A 19,812-nucleotide genomic window follows, 5' to 3' on the forward strand; every position below is an offset into this window, starting at 1 on the left:
CAGACTTCTTTTCAGACCCGAGAGGATTTATGTCTCAGCCGGGCGTTTTTTCCTGTGTCTTCCCGCGTGTGAACGACAAAGAAGTCATCCCTTTCTTTTACACAGTATAATGCGCTCCTGCTCCTCGCCACAGGCGGCATCTGGAGCTCGTCTGCATCTTGTCAGTGGCTTACAGTAGCAGGGAGGCTCTGGAAAAATATCGAAACGCAGCGGGACGGCGACCTTGTATAATCGCGGATTGTTATGCTAGCATCCCGTTGTCGGTTATCATCGCGTTGGACTTCACTGAGCGCAAAGCCGCTTCGATTAAAAGTCATGGATATGCTTTTAGTCTCTAAACACATGCAGTGACAATCCAAATAAACCAGAATAATTCCCTTTTTCATAACAATAATCCCTGTTTGGAAGAAGACAACATTATTCTGAGGATGATCTTGCATACATGTTACGCTGATTCACTGTAATTGCATTGTGCATTTGTTTTAGCCATTATGTGAATGGATTTCAGCATTTCCAGCTTCTACCCACAAGTGCTCTTCCTTTGTGTGTGTGTGTGTGTGTGTGTGTGTGTGTGTGTGTGTGTGTCCTGCACCCTGCATGTGTCTTAAATGCACCATGACGACCTGTCATATTTGACTATATGCACCCGCGGCCAAACAGAAGGGTTCATTCCTCATCAGTGATCAGCAACATGCCGGCATCTGCGTCCATCTTTTGTTCACCGCGATGGAAACGGCACGTCAACACAAAGCGGTAGCATGTGTACCGATTAGGTTCGGGGTATTTATGAGTGCGTCCATACAGTGGCTGAGAGCTTACAAGTCTCTTACATTGGGGATAAAGGCAGCGGTGCAGTGATGAAGGCCTAATCTTAGTGCGTGTGATTGGCCCGGCGAGGCCGGAGAGATATGAGTGTTTGACTTGTTAAAAGGGATGTTCTTCACTAAGAGCCTCGTTGGCTCTGACATAACTGGGACATAGTTCTCCTTGTCAAAGCTAATAATCAATTCCCACTACGGGGATAATCTGACAGCGGACCCCCGCTGAAAACGACGACTCCCAACACAAGTTGTCGTCGCATTCCCGGCTATTAAACCCAAAAACAGTTACCAACGGCAACGGGGGGGGGGGGGGGACCTTGTGTGGCCGGTATTCACGAGTAGTGACAATACACTCATCTGATGTTCACTGTTTTTTGAAGTTAGTATTTGACGCTAATGACCAATAATACGACGCTGCATGTTTTTGCAAATTCGTCCCGAGAAAAAACGGGGGTGTTCATTCCTCCAGGCTCCTTATGCGCATCCAAAGCAAATGTCCTCTGATGGGATGCTTTTGATTTTATTATATCAGAGCGCTGACATTTTTCCCCCTTTTTTTTTTTTTTTTTTTTTTTTTTTTTGTGGGCACATAACCTATGTACGGTACAGCGGCAGCAGGTGTCCCCCAGGGGGTGATGAGATGAGCCGGGCTGCGGCATCGTTCCTCATCTAGACGGAACATTAATAACAGCGGGACCCGGGGAGAAAGCTCCATCTGGGCCAGGCCCACGTAACGCTGAGGGGACAGACCACTGACACCACAAGTCTATAATCCCTCACCGAGTGCAGCGGCAGCCCGCGGGCCGGGTTGACAAACATGCACAACTTTTTGGGTATACCGCTGCAGGGGTGCTTGGAAACCCATCCCTCCCAACCCCGAGTGCAAGTTTTTCCATTGCTCGTCCCTTAATTAAATAGCGTCAGACTCTTGAGGGTACAAATTAATTCATGTGAATAATCGCATAATTGTCGCGTCTGCCCTTAAGACCATATCTGATGGCGGCTTCGGTGTTAAATAAATAACCAATACAAGATGAACAGTCGAGCAGGTGAAAATTACAGCGTGTTACGTGTATTAAAAATTTGTGTTACCGCGGTGTGAGGCGTTTGTTCTAAATACCAAAGGGATGCTGCTCGGTGGCTCGGTCTTCTGAAGTTTTATCACCCCTCCGCTGATATTTGCTTCTTAATGTTCACGCCTGTTTCTCGTCGTTTCTTTACGCAACTTTGTTTGCATAGCAATGCGATCGTGTCGCCGAAACGCGACAGCGGAGTTCTCCATAGGATATGATTTCAAGTCATTGCAGATTTTTCATCGAGTGCCATTTTTCATTTTCAGGGTTTGGGGAATATGTTTTTCACGGCCCACGTCAGAATCGCTTGTGAACAGCTTTCCCTGTCTGGCACAGGATAACAGAGAATTCATCATTACCCACAACTTATGAATATCGATATAATATTTTCCCTATTTAATTTTTCCCTTTCATATGAGGAGGTGGCTTGAATAGTATATTGACAATTTTACGCAGCTCATTTTCATTTGATTTCATTGATGTTTCCCTCTCCTCCTTGTACAACACTTTGAAAAAAAATTATTTTTTTTTTTATTAGTGTATTCATCCCAATGGCTGCTTGGATAATTTATTGCTCATCTAAAATAATTTCATCTTATTTATTTATTGGATTTCTATCTTATTTAAGCTGGACATTAACAAAATCGGTATTGTAAAAAAGATTTTGAGAACAATCCAGTCAATATTGACGGAAGACAGTATTGGCAGATTGTTTTTAAACCCCCCCCCCCCCGTGTGTGTTTGTGCATGAATTTCATTTAATTTTGAGCAAAATATTCCTGTAAAAAATTGAGCCACTTAACTGGCGGCCCTGTCCAACAGCTCTAGCTCACCGTTGAGCCTCCATGCCCTAAAGTATGCTTTTATTTTCATCTCGAGTATTTGCTTCCTTTCATCGCCCTGGCAACGGGAGCACCAAAGTTGATGTGTTTATTCCGTGTTTTCTTTCGGTTTATTTTTCTAACTCTCCCCGTGTTCGGGGACCCCGTTCACAGCCACAGCCCGAGATTGTTTACTATCGGGATCAGCTCTCTAGAACCTACCGCTGCTGGTGATGCCTGAGCGGAAACCCGGTATCGCCAGTGAGCTGAGGAGAAGGAGATGGCGGTGCTACGAAACAAGTGGCGTTCCTGGAGGAGATGCTGCAGACGCCTCCTCCTGTCTTCGATCGTTTCGTGAATAATAAATCGCAGACACAAAACTGTCAAGCGGCATTCTGCAACAAGGACCGCGAACTGTTAGCGGTTAGCATGCCCGCTGATGGGATTACAACAATCGTGCGCCCGAGGCCTGTGATGTAACACGCGTCCTTGCGTGTTTTTTTGGGGGGGGGAATACGGGTGTAAACCGAAGAGCCCGACGCAAGCGCAGGGAGATCATAACAAATCCGCAAAGGTCATCCTAAAAACCTACGACTCATTACTTTGAGGCAAGAGCGCCAAACTGACCGCTGACGACGATCCGGATGAGAAAGTAACTCGTGCGAGGAAGGTGCCGACAGCATCGCCTCCAGGTTTCAAAGTCCTGCGTAATCAGCCCAGCGGATGATCGGATTATATATTCAACCTTGGCCTGGAGCGAGGGAAGGCGCCACAGCCGGGGGAAACTTCCCGTGGCGCCTGCGGCCAATGGACCTCCACTTTTGGAGGGTAGAAGCTCTAAGAGAGGTTGGTTGCCATCCATCTCCACCCCATGGTGGGCTCTTCAACGGATTCCGCTCAGTTGGCCTACTAAAGGGGATGATTCCGTTACCTTCCTACAAATCAGAGTTCAAGCATCGTGAAGATGATCGATCTTTGCCTTGAACGTGATACCGACGCTCTTCCCCGAGCTAACAACCGTTAGCGCTACTTTGCAAACGTTTCCCGCAACGCACCCTCTTGCGGACATTTTTCGACGGCTCCCCGCTCATCGGCTTTATCTCGAGGGCAGGCATTTCTGAGTCCTGCTCCAAGAATTGCAGTATGTTGACAGCAGAACAACCATCTTTTTAAAGCGGGTAAAGTTGAGGAGATGGTAACCATGCCTTCCCACCACTAACAACAACCTTTTTCCCCAAACAGCCCACTCCTCCTCCCCCAACACTGAAAATCTAGAGCGCGGATGTTGAGATGTTGATGTCAAGTACCACATGAACAATAAGGTGGGCCGGACTGACAGCGCTAATAGAGGCTTAGAAGGTCCTTCCTTCCTGCGGCTGTCAGACTCCACAACAATCACCAATCCCAGTAGACCACACATAACATTCGCACAGTATTGTATATTTGTAAATTCCACACTGCTATTTCTTTCTCTCTGTTTACACCTCCAGCTGTATAAATTGCACGTTTGACCTATTTATTATGTATCATTGTTTCTCGACATTGCCGTCTATTCCTTCCAGCTGCAATGCGGTCTTCTCGTGGCGGTGAGTAATATAGGATTACATGTTTTGTTCAGAATGGGTTTTTATTTTCAAGTGCGACGAACTTTGCAATGATGCAAGAAAATAAATACCCGCACGTCACGTACGACGCATTCATTGTCGTGAGAGAAATACGGTAAAAAAAAATGAATATTTAAATGTATTCAATAATGGACTGTTTCACTTCTTACCTTGTCTTATCCTACACCGATGATCTCGCAGCCCGTAAAAGAGAGATAATTAGAGGAAGGATTCGCAGTGTCGGAATTTATTTACTCCGTTAAGATATTTCAGGATTTAAACACAAATGGATTTTTAGCTCATCGCCTTCCGTTACAAAGTCGAAGTGCTCATTTAAGCCGACCGTTAAGCGCCGGGAACTTGCGTGTCAGTCACAGTCCTGATGAAGAAGGCCGAAAGCTATGATATTAATGTTCCAAGACAGAACGTATACAAGATAAATGACTGAGGAAACCGAAACTGTACTGGCGTGAGAGTGATTTGGAGTGAATATAAAGGATATTTCACTGAGATGCTCAGGAGACTGTCTGGTTGTCTTGTCTCTCTGTGCAAGGTCAACGCTGTCTTGTGAAAAAAAAAAAAAAAAAAAATGAATGTCAATTTGCATCTCAAGGTCAGAACACTGTGTATGTTTTTTTTTTTTTTTTTACAAGAGGTGTCGTTAAACATAGAGCAAACCCGCACATTAATCATTTGATCAAAATGTCAAGGACTAAACATCTCAGCTTTTCATCACTCCGGCCGAAAGTTCTCACGTCATCTCCGGATCACATCTAATTCGTATTCTTGGATCACCTTGAGTGTCAGCTGTGGCTAACCAACCCTGTGAAGCCCACTCTGTGGGCTTGTCTGGCCCTTCATGTAAGATCCCTCATAATGAGGATATTTTGTGTCATTTCTTTGAGGGGAGAGCAGACGGGGCGATGACTTTCATCCCTCGCGAAGGTGCAGGTGAAAACATCGAGACGGAGGAGCACATAAATGAGCTGCGGGGGGGCCATCGCGGTTCTGTCTCAGCAGCCGCGTGACTTCCTGTCTGCCTTTTTTATTTATTTATTTTTTTAATAGCAGGCAGCTGGGTTCGCCTGATTGTTTTCCTCCACCGGGGTAATTCAGGTGCACTAGCCCGGAGCCCCCCCCCTGACTTGTGTTTATTAGTTATTCATTTCCGTCAGCCTGATACACGCCTCGGGCAATGTGATCTGCAACGTGCTCTCTGCTCAGGTGTTCAACAGCTCCGGATCATCCTCATGATGCCCGGCAGCAAAACACTACCGGGTTCTTAATGGTTCAACGCGTTTTTATTATTAGCACAACCGCAAAGTGAGCGCGGAGATGGGAAGTTCCATGTATTTTTTTTTTTTTTTTAATATTGCATAAATATGCTTTTATCTCCTCACTATTTGATGACCGCCACAGCCGGTGTTCCTGAAATCCCTCAAAAATGTGGAAAAGCCTTCAGAACGTACGCAATGTTTGACTGTAAGCCAAACCTAAGAATCAGTAAGACGGGAACAGCTCCTTCCACTGGTTTTTATCACTGGATTTTATTGACCATTCTAGAAGTCATTCATTGCGTGGCAGCGGTTGTGTTAAAGGTCTTCCGTCCCCAGGCAAGGATCTTCGGCCCTATTCCGGAGTCCGGTTTCCCAACAATAAAAGAGGAAATCTGGAGGAGTACAACCTTTCGCGATCCCCTTCTGGTGGAAACCAACATCTTGAAAAATATCATTTCCAGGAAAGCATAACATGATCCTTCCCAGAGCCTGCACATCAAACCATGCGTTTTACTTCTGATCCACCCTTTTTCCATTTGAAAATGGTGATTATTTTCATCTTGGGTTTTGTTGACAGCTTTTTTTTTTCATCTTGAATGGGTTTTAGTACCTGTGTTGAATATTCTTATTTTATTTCAAAAACATCACTCTGGGTGTAATGAATAAAAACACCAAGATGTTAGAGTTACTCATGGGTATTTTAGCTAGCTCTCATGCTTATATAGCTGAAGTACCACTTCAGGTAAATCTCATATTTTAATTATTAAAAGAAAGCTGATCATTTTTGAATAAGTATAACATTAATCAATTCATTAATTTCTTGTCTGATCCGACATTCAGGGGTGAGGAGTTTGGGGGGGTCTATCCCAGCTGTCATTGGGCGAAAAGCGGGGTTCTCCCCGGGCCCGTTGCCAGTCGATCACAGGGTCACGTATAAACAACCATTCATACAAACATACATACATACATACATACATTTACCCTCTCATTCCCATGTTACATAGAGACAAACCACCTTTCACTCATCTGGTCTTCAGGGTCTGTGCAGAAACTCCCCCCCCCCCTGTTGAAATCGAACCGGGGACCCCCTTGCTGTGAGGTGGAATCACTTACCACTGCGCCTCCTACACTATAAGATATTTAGCACTATTTGTGATTTTTGACATACATATTTTTTTTACAATACCACATACGTCAAACTCAAGGCCCGCGGGCCAATTATGGTACGCTATGTCATTTTTTTGTGGCCCGCGAGAACATCTTAAAAGGTCTGATTGTCTCAAAATAAATAAGTCAAACGCACAAATTGACCTATAAACTACATTTCCCAGAATTCATGCCGATCACGCTACCCGCTAAGCGACGTCATCCGGCCATTAGATCGCAGTGTGTCCACATCAATGCCATTTTCAACAAGTGGAATTGAAAAATACAAATGATCCCTAAATGTCCAGGAAGTCAATGCCAGTGGAAGGCTGTTTCAAGAAAAATGGGAACGCATATGTAACATTTTGGATTTGAATGGGTAATAAGCTCCGGGTTATTTAACATAAATGAGTAGTTGCATTTATTTTACATTACCTTCGGTTAGATTTCATTATATTTATACTGTTAGCGAAACAAACATTATGCTGATGTGTGAAAATGACAGCCGTGACTTATACAGATTTTTTTTAATGATATACATTTTCTGTCCGGGAGGACAGAAAAAAAACTGGATAAAAGCGGACATTTAGAAAAAACAAACAGAGACTTTCCTCACCATCCACGCACGACGGTTTGTTGCGTGTCGTCCCGGCCACTTTGCCCGGCAAGCAGGAGCACTTGACTGTTTGCGAACGCTCCTCGATGCGATTCTTGTTACAGCATCGGTGGGCCGCGATCACCTCGCACGTCCCTCCCTCTGCACGCAGGAAGACACAGACATGCACGGTGAAAAAAATACATCAGATGATACGAAACATTTTCAACCGCTCACGTCGGAGCCCCCCGAATGGGAAAAAAAAAAAAAAAAGAATCACAATGGAAATGAAACAGGGCGCCGGCTAACCCCCCCCCCTCTCTCTCTCTCTCTCGCACATCACATCAACCGAGACTTTTTGCTGTTCAATTACTGGCCACTCTCACTGCAAGTGTGTGTAACAAATTGGCCCTCGAGGCATCTCATTTATGACACTTAATTGCATCTCACTCTGCGCTGGCTGTCCTCACTCCACACCAATCAGCCGGCGATAAAGATTGCATCTTGCACTCAATTTATAGTAATGCATTTTTCATATGCGCCGTACGTTTCCGAGATGATTTTTACGACCCCGAATGGTCGAAAACCCTTCGGTCCGGCACCTGAGCCGAGGCGGCGACGCGTTAACTCGGGAGGTAACGCGGGTCAGTGGAAACTCTCCGCAATGAGCTGACAAAAGGGCGGGGGGACGTTTAAGACGGCGCGAAAAACGGAAGCGACGAGTTCCGACGGCCACGCTTGGCGGAGATAACAATGGAGCGGTCGGCCCGTGGGGGGAATAGGCGGCGGCGGCGCTCGGGGACGGCCTAAACAGGAAGAGGAGAGGGGCGAGAGAGCTAGAGGACAAGGTGTGTCTGACTGCCAGGGACTGGCCGTGCCATTGAGTAATGAGGGAGCCACTGGAAGTGCCCCCTTCACACAATTATAAAGCGAGGGGCTAATGCAGCCGGTGGAGTCGCAGGCGAGGGGCCCTCCATCACTGCTACCTCCTTTCCTTACGCCCCAGGAAAAACTCTTTATCTTCCGATGACAGGCACCGAAACGGACGCCAGCGTCTAACAATTAAAGTGGAACTCATCCCAGGACAGGGGAGTGGAAAGGAGAGGAGAGGAGCGTAAAGAATAATAAAAATAAGGTCGCGGTTGTTCCTCTCGGAACAATCGGGCGGAATAAACCGAGGGAAGCCGAGCGCCACCTCGCATCTCGTCGGCGCGTCTTATCTCCTCGACTCAAAGAGAACATACCGTTGGGGCGAAGATAGATCCGCTTGCGAGGCGCGCGTCTCTCCGAGACGGTCGGCTGTGCAAATGTTTGGAAGTGGCTCGAGCCCATGAATTACAAGAACTGACCGCCCAGGAGCCCAGACAAGTTTGGCAGGAGTTTTCTTTTCCCATTGCCGTCAACGTCTGCCGAGCCCGGACCAAAGGCCGCCGAGTCCCGGATTAAAAGGCAAACATTTGCAGTCCTTCTGGACTGTTCTGTCATGCAGTATTAATGTCCCTCTCTCTTTGCTTGTTGTTATACATTTCAAGGCAGGACTAGGCAGAACAGGGGAGAGAAAAGTGAAGAGAGGAATCCCCTGAGTGCGCTAAAAACGCCCAAACTGCAAAATATGTGGTCTTGTTGAGTTTTTTCCACCGTCCGTCTGCTGACCTGCGGACTCACTCGAAAGTCAAAAGGAAACGTCTCGGCGAACGACGCGCGAACACGCTTCAAAATCCCGAACCGGCCGATCGGGGGTTTACGAATATCCGATCATGTCTTAAGAAGAAACAACAGGTCGGGTTTACATTCGGCTATCCGGAATCAAACATTAAGGGCCGACTTGTAATACTACGGGGCTTGTTTGTTTACGGATCGAGCAGATGGAAGGCTCCGCGCGGACTCATCTCGCGGTTATAATAGCTTTCGCGAATCAACCGCGACGCGAGAATGTAAATGTTTGCCGGGTATTTCACGATATGCATTTATGGCGCCGTGACTCCTTTCCACCAAGTGCTGTTTCGATTCTCGCCTTTATTTCCAAGTGCCCATCACCACAGGAGGAGAACCGGGGGATAGTCAACCGACGCGCAAACGTTGGGTTGTGTTTGCGCGTCACGCTATTAGCCGGGTGGGTCCGATCGCCATCGACCGTCTGGTTGTGCGGATGTGAGAGCGGCGTCAGCGACTCGATAACTCGGCCGGGCACATCCCAAGAGCCACTCGGAAAGCAAATGACCACTCGGACAAGATTTAATCCGATTCGAGTGGTTTGGATGGGAGCGTATAATCATCCGTTATCTTTAAGTGAGTTTGTGTGTGTTCGTCCAGGCCGTCCGAGGAATATCATCAGTTTGACGGACAGGCGTGTTGTGCTCAAGTGCACGTCGGTTGCCGCGTCTGCCGTCTGCGCGGGGTTTTAGAGGCCGGCAACGACTCGAGATATGGTTGCGGGATGTGATGAATGTTGCGTCAGTAACCTGTCAGGCGGCTAAAGGGGTTAAACCAACCGGTTAAGATGGAGTGGGTGGCGACGCGCTTCAGCCTTCGGTGAGGGGAGGTGAAGGGCATCGACGGCGACCGTCGACCGCTCATTTTTCTCCCGGTGGCCCCAAAGTGACAGCGGTCATTAAATGACTGGATGAGGTGATTATGTTGAGGGAAATCAATGCGCCATTGTTTCTCAGCTCAGCCCGACGGCCAATTAGAAAGTGTTAATGAGAGAAGGTTGTAAAATGAGGAGATGGACAGCCGGGGAGGACGCGGAGGTGGCGACGGCAGCGGGGGGAGAAATGGCGGACAGTTACACTTTCAATTTATTTAGAAACATTAAGATGGAAAGCTTTGTCCGGTTCACTGTGTCAAACCTCTGTGACCTGATGTGTGCAAAATAACAGTTTCAAGGAAAATACATGCCCTATTTTGGCTATTTTTTTATCCAATCCTCTTGGGATATACACTCATATTTCTCTTTTCTTTCACTACTTTCTTCATATATTTCAAAAGGTTATCAAAAGAACCAGTCTTCGCCTCTATTACTAAAACAATGGCCGAGGTTTTATTGTTGCGAAGGATATTAAAACCTTTATTGCCTTTTGTGTGCAGTGACTGTGAAAGGTCTCTTTACATACATCTCATGATAGCGTTTATTAACATAGACATGTTAGTGATATCGCAGAGCATTCGAAAAATGTAAATTAATATACCAAAATAATTGAATGTATGAAATATAAGTACAATGCATATACATATACACACACACATAAATATATATAAATCGTTCATTGCATAGGCCTGTACAAAATATACCTAGACCGCTCAAAAAAATAAAGGGAACACTAAAATAAAACATCCTAGATCTGAATGAATGAAATATTCTTATTAAATGCCTTGTACTTTACATAGTTGAATGTGCTGACGACAAAATCACACAAAAATGATCAATGAAAATCAAATGGATGAACCCATGGAGGTCTGGATTTGGAGTCACACTCAAAATAAAAGATATGATATGATGTCCTTAAAACAAGTCGAAATGAATCAGTGTTGCTTCCTAAGTGGAAACAGAAGATTTCACAAAAGTATGATTGACTTGGAGTTACATTGTGTTGTTTATGTGTTCCTTTTTTTTTTTTTCAGCAGTGTATATATGTATATATACTGCTGCTTCCTGTGTTGCTTCCACTCAGGAAGCAACACAGATTCATTTTGACTTGTTTTAAGGACATTACATCAAAGTTGGATCAGCCTGGAGTTTGTTTTTACACTTTAATTTTGAGTGTGATTCTTATCCAGACCTCCATGGGTTGATACAATTGATTTCCAATGATCATTTTTGTGTGATTTTGTTGTCAGCACATTCAACTGTGTAAAGAGCAAAGTATTTCATAAGAATATTTCATTCATTTAGATCTAGGATGTGTTTTTTAAGTGTTCCCTTTATTTTTTTGAGCAGTGTATATATACTTATCTATTAACAGTAAGGTGTCATATTTTGAATATGTTTGTTGACTGTTTAAAATAATGGTAAAGACTACATTAATTGTCTGCATATTCAAAATGCATTATACGCACTCAAAAAAGTGTTTTTTATTCTGGAGTACTAAAAGACTCCCATCTGTGAAAATCACTCTTATTTGGCAACCTGTTGCGTTCCAGTCTCGGGGTGTAGGCAGCAGAGGTAAATGCAGTACTTTGTGAGAAACTCTCCGTAAATAAAGGGAAAAAAAAAAGAAAGAAAACAACTCTGCTGAATACCTTTGCTGCGGTTCAGCATCAACAACTATAATCTGGGGAGGAGAGCAGTAATCATTCCCATCACACACACACACACCCATACACACACCAACAGGCTCTCCCTGTGCAGTGGTTATCACAAGGGGGACGGAAGGACCATGCAGACTCAGAAAACTCTCAAGTATTCATAAACACATAATTGGTTCCCACTGAAGCGAATATGAGTGAACTCCATCCCTATCTGGAACGCCATGTTTGATATTCCAAACAGAGATCTGCTAAAAGAACCATCTGAACCATCTGCACGGTTTACCCTCGGAGGATTGGTTGTTGTTCCATCGCGTGTGTGTGTGTGCCGACATCCGCCCGGACCCGCTAATCGTAGGCTTACAACCGAACAGAAGAAGTGAGCGTCCCGTCGGGAAGGATATATAAACGTAACCCCGGGGCCTACCTCAAGGAGCGGCTCGGGAACTGTTTTTTTTTTTTTGAAAAGATTAGGTAAAAATCAATGTGAATTTGGAAGATAAGTCGACGCTTTACAAGCGAATAAAGTGAATTCTTACTTCTGTGTGTCGGGGAAATGAATTCAAACCCCTCGCAAAAGGTTTCCCGTTCTCCAGTGTTTATTTCTGTCGATGCTCGTGTTTTGAATTCATGCATAATAGAAATGACCCGTTTAATTACTTGAGAAGCTTTGCTAAATACGTCCGATTGAAAAGCTGTCAAATACGTCCGACATTTCGAAACAAAAAAAAAAAAAAGAGAAAAAAAAAAAATCCATTCTGTTTGTGCGGATGATTTTCGACGACGTTTTGGAGTCGTCGAAAGTGGGCTTTGCGCCGGCTGTCCCTCTACATATATGTTTCATGACGTTGATTATAATTTAGCTTTTTCGACGCTGTCAGAACTTCAACAACACTCGGCTTATTACCGTCTCCAAAGTTTTCGAAAAACACGACAAACCAGCGCTAAGTGGATTCAGAGCGAGGTCCTTGGAGGCAGAGCCGGAGAACAACTTTTCATATCCTTTCTTTTGGCAGCCGATGCGGTATTATATATTTCATATGCATTTACATAACCCTCGTTAACCGTTTGCTTCTTTTGAAAAGGCCGGTGAAAAAAAAAGAAAAAAAAAGATAGAAGATTAATCCACCGAGAAAAAGAAGAAGACCTTCATTATGTTTTCATCGAATATTATTTCACTTCTTTTTTTTTTTCCGCTTACGGTTTAGACACACAAGCCGCCGTTTAATTAATGTGCTTTGCAGTGCTACAGAACAGGAGCCACAGTGACTGTATGTTAATATTCATGTTTTTTGATGACAAAAGAATGATCGTAATCCTTTTATTGCTCTTAGCCTCATACAACCCGGTGCATTTATACACTGAAAAGAAGGCGTCGCATGCGATATACATTTACTTGCCCAAAATCTTGCTGTAAGTCTGGCTGATAAAATTTAAAAACAAAAGAAATGCGTCCAAACCAATACCTCGCAGCCGTTCTGCCGTTCTTTAGCCACTGAAGGAGATTGTCCACATGCTAGAGGAATAATAAGACGGCTGTGGAGAAATTAAACCACTAGTTGTAATTGAACGGACATCTTGAACAGATAATTATTTTTTTGGGAGCGAGAGGTGCGAAGGGCCCCCGACTCTCAATCTCCCGCGTGGGTTTCCTCTCCTGTGCCCGTACCAGTGCGACGCTCACATCTTTATGGTTATTAAAGTTAACGATTGCTGCGTGCCTCATTTACCAAGGCTCTATCAATACTAGTTCAGCACCATGAAATTACCCCGGTCCAGTGGGAGCGGCGTGAAAAACCGGATTAAGAAGAGCTCTGTAATACCCCGGCATATATAACTCTCCGTGTCACGGACTCAGCTCATTGTGAGAAGACCCGCTGTCAAACTCGGGGCCCAGCGCTGGGAGGGGCACTTAGAGCTTAAATGTCAATTCTGGGTTTTTATTACACACATAGTTGTCTCTAAAAGCAATGAAAATGGATGGCGGGCAGATGAAAAAAAAAAAAAAAAAAGGGGGACGGTGGGAAAGACACTGCTTTTGGAGAAAACACATTAAAAGTTCTTCTGAAGTTACCTCTCAGATGAATGGAGAAATGGGGGTGATTATGGTTAATATATGCAGGATGTAACCTACTTCTATGGTCTTTCAGGTGTAAGGATAACTTTGTGGGATGCTCTTTTATGAGAGCGGGAGTTATTTTCTGTGGAAAAGGCTTCATTGCATTTTAAATGTGGCATCAAAAAAAAAAAAAAAAAGAACTGCGGTGAATGGAGAGGCAGCTTCAGTACCATCACTTACATTCCACTTATCTTATTTCCATGACAGGAGTGTGCAGTGATACTGTATAATGCAGTGGCGGAAAAAAAATAACATTATCATACAGAATTTACTGTTTGCCGTCAAAGTCGTTCAGAAAGAAGCTTATATTTATCAACGTGTCCCCCTCCACTTCGTGTGACGGGTCCCTCACGTCTTTTTCGAACGCACCCGGTCCATCTGCGCCGCGTATTCAGGTGCGGCGGCGGCACTCCACCTTTCTTTTTTGCTCGACGCGCAGCCAATGTCCGCGCGATGCGGGTCAGCGCTCACGCCGAATGAGACTCGGACGGCGAAATGAGCGACTAAATTGTCCATTAAAAATCACCAAAGTGCTTGTTTTGTGCGGCGCCAGAGGGCAGCCTTCAAAGTGTGACATTTTTTGAAGGAAAACCATTGCCGCTGTCAGCCTGACAGAACGACCTGAATGGAGACCACATATATTAGTTCACCTCCTCAAACAAAGAAAAATCATACAAGGGGAGGGTTGGATTCAAAACGAAAAATAAAATGGACAAAAATACAGGATAAATTTAGAGAATGGGGTTGGATGGTCCATAGGGGTAAAGAAGACTGCTTGTCCTGCCGTCAGGGTCACGCAGGAGATTGGGGGACCGACCTTTGACCCCTTGGAAGTCGATCAGAGGGCCTCATATAGCGACATGCAACCGTTCGCTCTCTCATTTGACGCACAAAGAGTAGAATACACACAGATTGTTGCTATTGCAACAATAATAATAAACGTGAATCCACTGTCTACTCGTATGCAACTTTATTTGCAGTTTCCTCGTAACATTGCGCCAACAACATAACATGAGTTTGCTAAAATGTTTCTTTTTCTTGGAAGTTGTCGGCTGTTCTTCTTCTGTCTCTTCACTAGACCTTTTCCCCTTCAAAATAACTTTTTTTAAACTCATATTGCTTGCTTCTGGGTTACATTTTTGGCGCTCAAGTGACCGAGATACCCATCATTTTTCAAAATAAAAGATTTTTCAAAATAATGATTGTTCGACCTCAAATAATAAATCCAGTGGAAATGATTGATGATTTCTTGGGCGTTCCGACACCAAATGATCCATGGTACCGGTCCGTTTGGGACCAGTGATATTGAGCAGTGCTCCCTGACCTTTTTTTGGACCACATTGAAGTACACTTTATATTCGGCGGTTACCATAATTTTCACTATAATATCAATTCACTTTAATGTAGAGTCAGTGTTTCCCATCTGGCTACTACTGTGGTCTCGTTGTTTGCTCGTTTCCTCCCAAAAAAGCTCTCCAACAACTTTTATTTCTTGCTCGTTTTTTTTTCAAGGGGCTAGCTTCTGGTAGCTGATGTGTGAAAAAGTGCGACAGCGTTAAGTGCAGCAGTAAGGCGAAGACGGAAACAATCCTTTTTCAAAACAAGATCCAGAAGGTCTAACAGAAAAAAAACTAATTTGTACCGAGAAAGATTTTCTTTGCGGATACCACTGATATACACTGCTCAAAAAAATAAAGGGAACACTTGAAAAACACATCCTAGATCTAAATGAATGAAATATTCTTATGAAATACTTTGCTCTTTACACAGTTGAATGTGCTGACAACAAAATCACACAAAAATGATCAATGAAAATCAATTGTATCAACCCATGGAAGTCTGGATTAGGAATCACACTCAAAATTAAAGTGTAAAAACAAACTCCAGGCTGATCCAACTTTGATGTAATGTCCTTAAAACAAGTCAAAATGAATCTGTGTTGCTTCCTGAGTGGACACTATGATTTCACAGAAGCGTGATTGACTTGGAGTTACATTGTTTTGTTTGAGTGTTCCCTTTATTTTTTTGAGCAGTATAGAATCATGCAGCTTTCACCCTTTCATTCACAGATTTTGGCAGTTTAGGGTGTCCAATGAACTTATCGCACAAAACCAGAGGCAATCGGAGACTCCTTATGGATACGAGGAGAACATGGAGACGCCACACGAAAAGGCCGATCCGTGGGAATCGAACCCGGGAACTCCTTGCTGGGAGGCGGAGGGGCGAAACCACCGCGCTTCCTGCGCTGACGCAACTTGTATTTCGGGTCTGTGCAGAGATTTTGCTCGTTTTGGAATGTGTTGTTCTTTTCCAAACGCACGGTTATCGGAAGACGGGCTTTTATAAAATGTGTCAGACTGCTCACATCGGCTTGTTTAGTAATAACGTCTTAACTTGACGTAAAAATCGAGGGTGTGAAGGAGCTCTGACGCACAGATCATAGTAACTGTCTCAAACAGATGCCGCGTCTGCGCTCGAACGGCGAAAACACCCGACACTCCGACTGCGTAGAGCACAAATCATGATCGGATATGAATCTTGCGTCAGCACTTCAAGAGTAGTTTATTGAGAAAAAGACAGAGAAAGGATGAGTAGCTCCGGACCAAATCCATTTCTTTGGATTTTTTATTTTGGATTTCTAATCTCTGGTTTGTTTTCACGGATTAGGATTATAGTGAACCGTTAATCACTGGAATTATTCCTCCCTCACTGCAACTTCCACTCTCCAAACTTTGCAAAGCTGTTTACTTGGCCGGACACCGTGCCTTATCATTCTTATTTTTATATATTTTATTTATATATATATGTATCTGTATCTGTTGTGCATTTTTTTATACATATTTTAATTTATCTTGTTTAGATGCAAGTGGCTCTCTGCCGAGCCCAAAGAAACAAACTTCAAACACTCTCGTCGGAGTGGAATGACTAAAAAAAATAATAAATCCTTGAATCCCATCCATCAATTTCAATTTGAGTTGCAAAGTCAGTAAGATGGTGTGTATCACGTCGGGTCAGGACAGGTGTGTGTGCGTGAGAGTGATTGTGTGAATGGAGACAGGTGTGCTGGAATCAGAGCGACGCCACACCAGATGCAACCCATCACTGTAATCAAATCCTCACCAAATAACTAGCGCTGCAAGACTGTAGTCTCTGCTCAATCAGCCCACACATTAAGCCACTTTTTTTTTTTTTTTTTTTTTTTTTTTTTTTTTTTTTTTTTTTTTTTGTGTGTAATTAACTAATCCGTATGAGCCTGTTACCTGCATCCAAAAATCCTGATCCGTGTCTGCTCTTCCCAGCCGTCTCCTCCGTCTGCACCCTGTTTCCAGTGCTTCTTCCTCGGCAAGCCAGTAAGCTCGCTCACTCACACACACACCCATCTGTTGTCTGTCTCATCCTCGACTCTGTGATTATTATCTTTTTTTTTTCCGTGCTATAAAATGGCACTTTGGCGATGTTTTCTCTACGTAACCTCCTTGGATTTGCAGCAGTTACTGGTGGGAATAACAAACATTGTCGCCTTAATGGCTATTTGAATAGCGATACCGAGGTTATATCTGCAAGGTTTTGAGAATGCCGACGGAGGTCATTTTCGAGTTCTCGGGCTTCAAATTTTGGCGCAACTCAACAACTCGGTGACACCTTGGAGCTTAGAGAACGCGCTCGAACAAATCCTTACAATGCATGAGATTTGCAGTTTGTTGTGTCACGTAGCATTGCTAACATTTGAATGCGCCCTCTGAATATGTCCGTGATCTTCAGCCATGAGCACAGAAGTGCTAACGCGGGCGTGCTACATCCAGGCAATATACAACAAGTGCTGAAAAATGTGTGCTTCCGTGCTAATGGTGATACTGTATAATGCACCGGATGTGTTCTATGTCAAATATTTAAGCAGGCAACTAGATCCATATGTGCCCTGACACACACACTTGGAACCTTATTAACATGAATATTGACTTGATGCATTTATGAGCTGACATTGCATTGATTACTCCCTTGAAGACAGACTCCCACCCCCTGATAATCAGCTTTAAGCAAGAGGGGCTAGGAAGAAAAAAAAAAAGAAAAATCAATGTGCTAAACACAGGGCGGTGATTTTGACAATTCAGGACGATATCAGGTGTGACATTTCCAGGCTGACCTCGCTTCTGATCGAGCGGCGGGGGACAGGAGAATGCTCGGCATGTGAAAATTAGCCATTGAGAGCTATCATAGTGTCACGAGTGAAGGATATTCCATTAAATTGATCACGTCTTTTTGTATTTCTCGTCCGTTCTGACTGAATGGTGTTATTGACAGGGTTTTCTTTCTCGCCTTGAAGAGGACGTTATTTGCTCATTTTGCTCCAGGTTTAGATTCAGATGTTATCGACGTTCCGGATGTTTTGCGTGTGTTACGTATCTGTTTGCATCTGCCACAATGTCAAGAATGGTGATATTAATAGACTTTAACATACTGGAATCTCTTTCGGACGTACCTGCTTTGTGTCTAATGAACATAAATGCTGCCTGCAGTTTTATGGAGTGGTGGTGTGTTTTTTTTTTTTTTTTTTTTTTTTTTGATGCAAGCTTGATAATGAAAATTAACAATCCTCTGGTGTCTCTTCCATGAATAAGCTAATCATTGCTATCCTAAAGTGTAATGGAAACAACGCAAAGCTATGCTTTTGGTCCTTTCAGGGTCCATTGAAAATACAGCAGATTAACTGTGGGCTAGAAGACACCGGACAATAAGAATCCATTTTGATATTTTGTGTCACAGTGCTCCGAAATGGGGTTTTAACCTTTTTTTTTTTCCCCCCCCTGTACCTGTGGGAGCGAATCATAGCGATGACAAATGTATATAATCAAGACAAGGGTTTGGGCGTAGACAGGTTGGAGTGGGTGTTATTGAGAAGAGAAAGGCAGCGTAGTTATTTGTGGACCAACAATAAGAATTTCGAAACATAAATTGCTATCAAATCACTTGCGGTGATATCCATCAAAACACACAATCTAGTCACTCAATATCATTACTTTCTGTCTGATAGGGTTTTAAACCGGAGATAATATCCGGATGTGGTAATACAAGTGGGAGACGAGTCTCATTCTCATCTGTTTCCATTGTTTGGGACCACGAGAGAGAGGGAGAGAGAAATGAGGCGGGTCTCTTCCCGGAGTACAGGAGCGACACGGGAGAAGCTTGATTACAGAAATGACGGACGACTTTGTCATTACCGGTAACTCGTCGTCTGAGATGAAGGTGATCACGGCAGCTGCTTTCCACTTTGAATCTGCAAGGGTTGGGGTTCTCAGCATTCTTCCATAGCCCTCATGTTTACTGTCGTATGAATCCACCCGGTTGGGGTTCTATCTACGATCTGCCTCCAGGTTGTAATATTTAGTTTCTTTCGCCTTTTTTTTTTTTTTTAAGTCCCCCTCACCCCGTGTGTACCGTCGGATGCAGGTTTATAAAAAAATGTGTGACCAATCCATCTCCTGCGTCCTCTGAGGTCCTCTTCCTATGCGGGAGGCCGTCTCTTGATGGATATCTGATGACAGTTTCTTTTGCCTGCCTCTCTTTTTTTTGTTTTCATCACCAATTTTGATCTCCAATAAGAGAAAACCACGTGGGGTCAAAATGCAGAAGTCTGGTGTGATGAGAGTATCTGAAGGGAAGTGCAAATCTGCACACATGAAAATAGGAAACCGCATGACATAATTGTCTTCTCAAATGAATGTTCTGACTTGGAACTTTGAGCTAAAATTCTGTTTTGTTGGCACAATAGTGGCTTGAATTTAATCTATTACAATCCAGTGATCACCATAATTAGCCCAAACCCCGTTGGATGCATAGGATTATGCAGTCTAAAGGTTTGTTAGAGATCAAGAAACTCCTTGCTACCTGTAAGGTCTATACTTAAAACTGGTTCCCTTTTTATTTATTTTGTGTGTGTTCCTGCATCCATTGGACCAATCATAATTCATTTTGTTGTTGCTGGGGAAAAAAAACAACCTGTGGCTCCATGACTTGTCACTATTATTATTTTTTTTTTGGTCCCTCATGAAGTTGCTGCAATAATCAAGATCTGAAAAGTGCAATGGCTCCCCTTGTATAAAATGTTCAAGC

The 19,812-nt window shown here is 43.9% G+C and overlaps 1 protein-coding gene across 4 annotated transcripts in view; it reads right to left on the reverse strand.

Annotated features, from left to right (window-relative positions):
* The window catches only part of tafa1b (TAFA chemokine like family member 1b), a 136,728-nt gene that overhangs the window by 18,917 nt on the left and 97,999 nt on the right, over positions 1–19,812 (reverse strand). For all 4 annotated transcript variants that reach the window (XM_086168642.1, XM_086168644.1, XM_086168643.1 and 1 more), the window contains exon 3: positions 7,359–7,499. In XM_086168642.1, coding sequence (XP_086024768.1) covers positions 7,359–7,499 — 141 coding nt within the window. The remainder of the gene's footprint in view (positions 1–7,358; positions 7,500–19,812) is intronic.

The sequence above is a fragment of the Fistularia commersonii genome, chromosome 21, assembly GCF_037954325.1.
Source record: "Fistularia commersonii isolate RoL2024-O1a breed Wild chromosome 21, RoL_Fcom_v1.0, whole genome shotgun sequence".
In the NCBI taxonomy this organism is placed as follows: domain Eukaryota; kingdom Metazoa; phylum Chordata; class Actinopteri; order Syngnathiformes; family Fistulariidae; genus Fistularia; species Fistularia commersonii.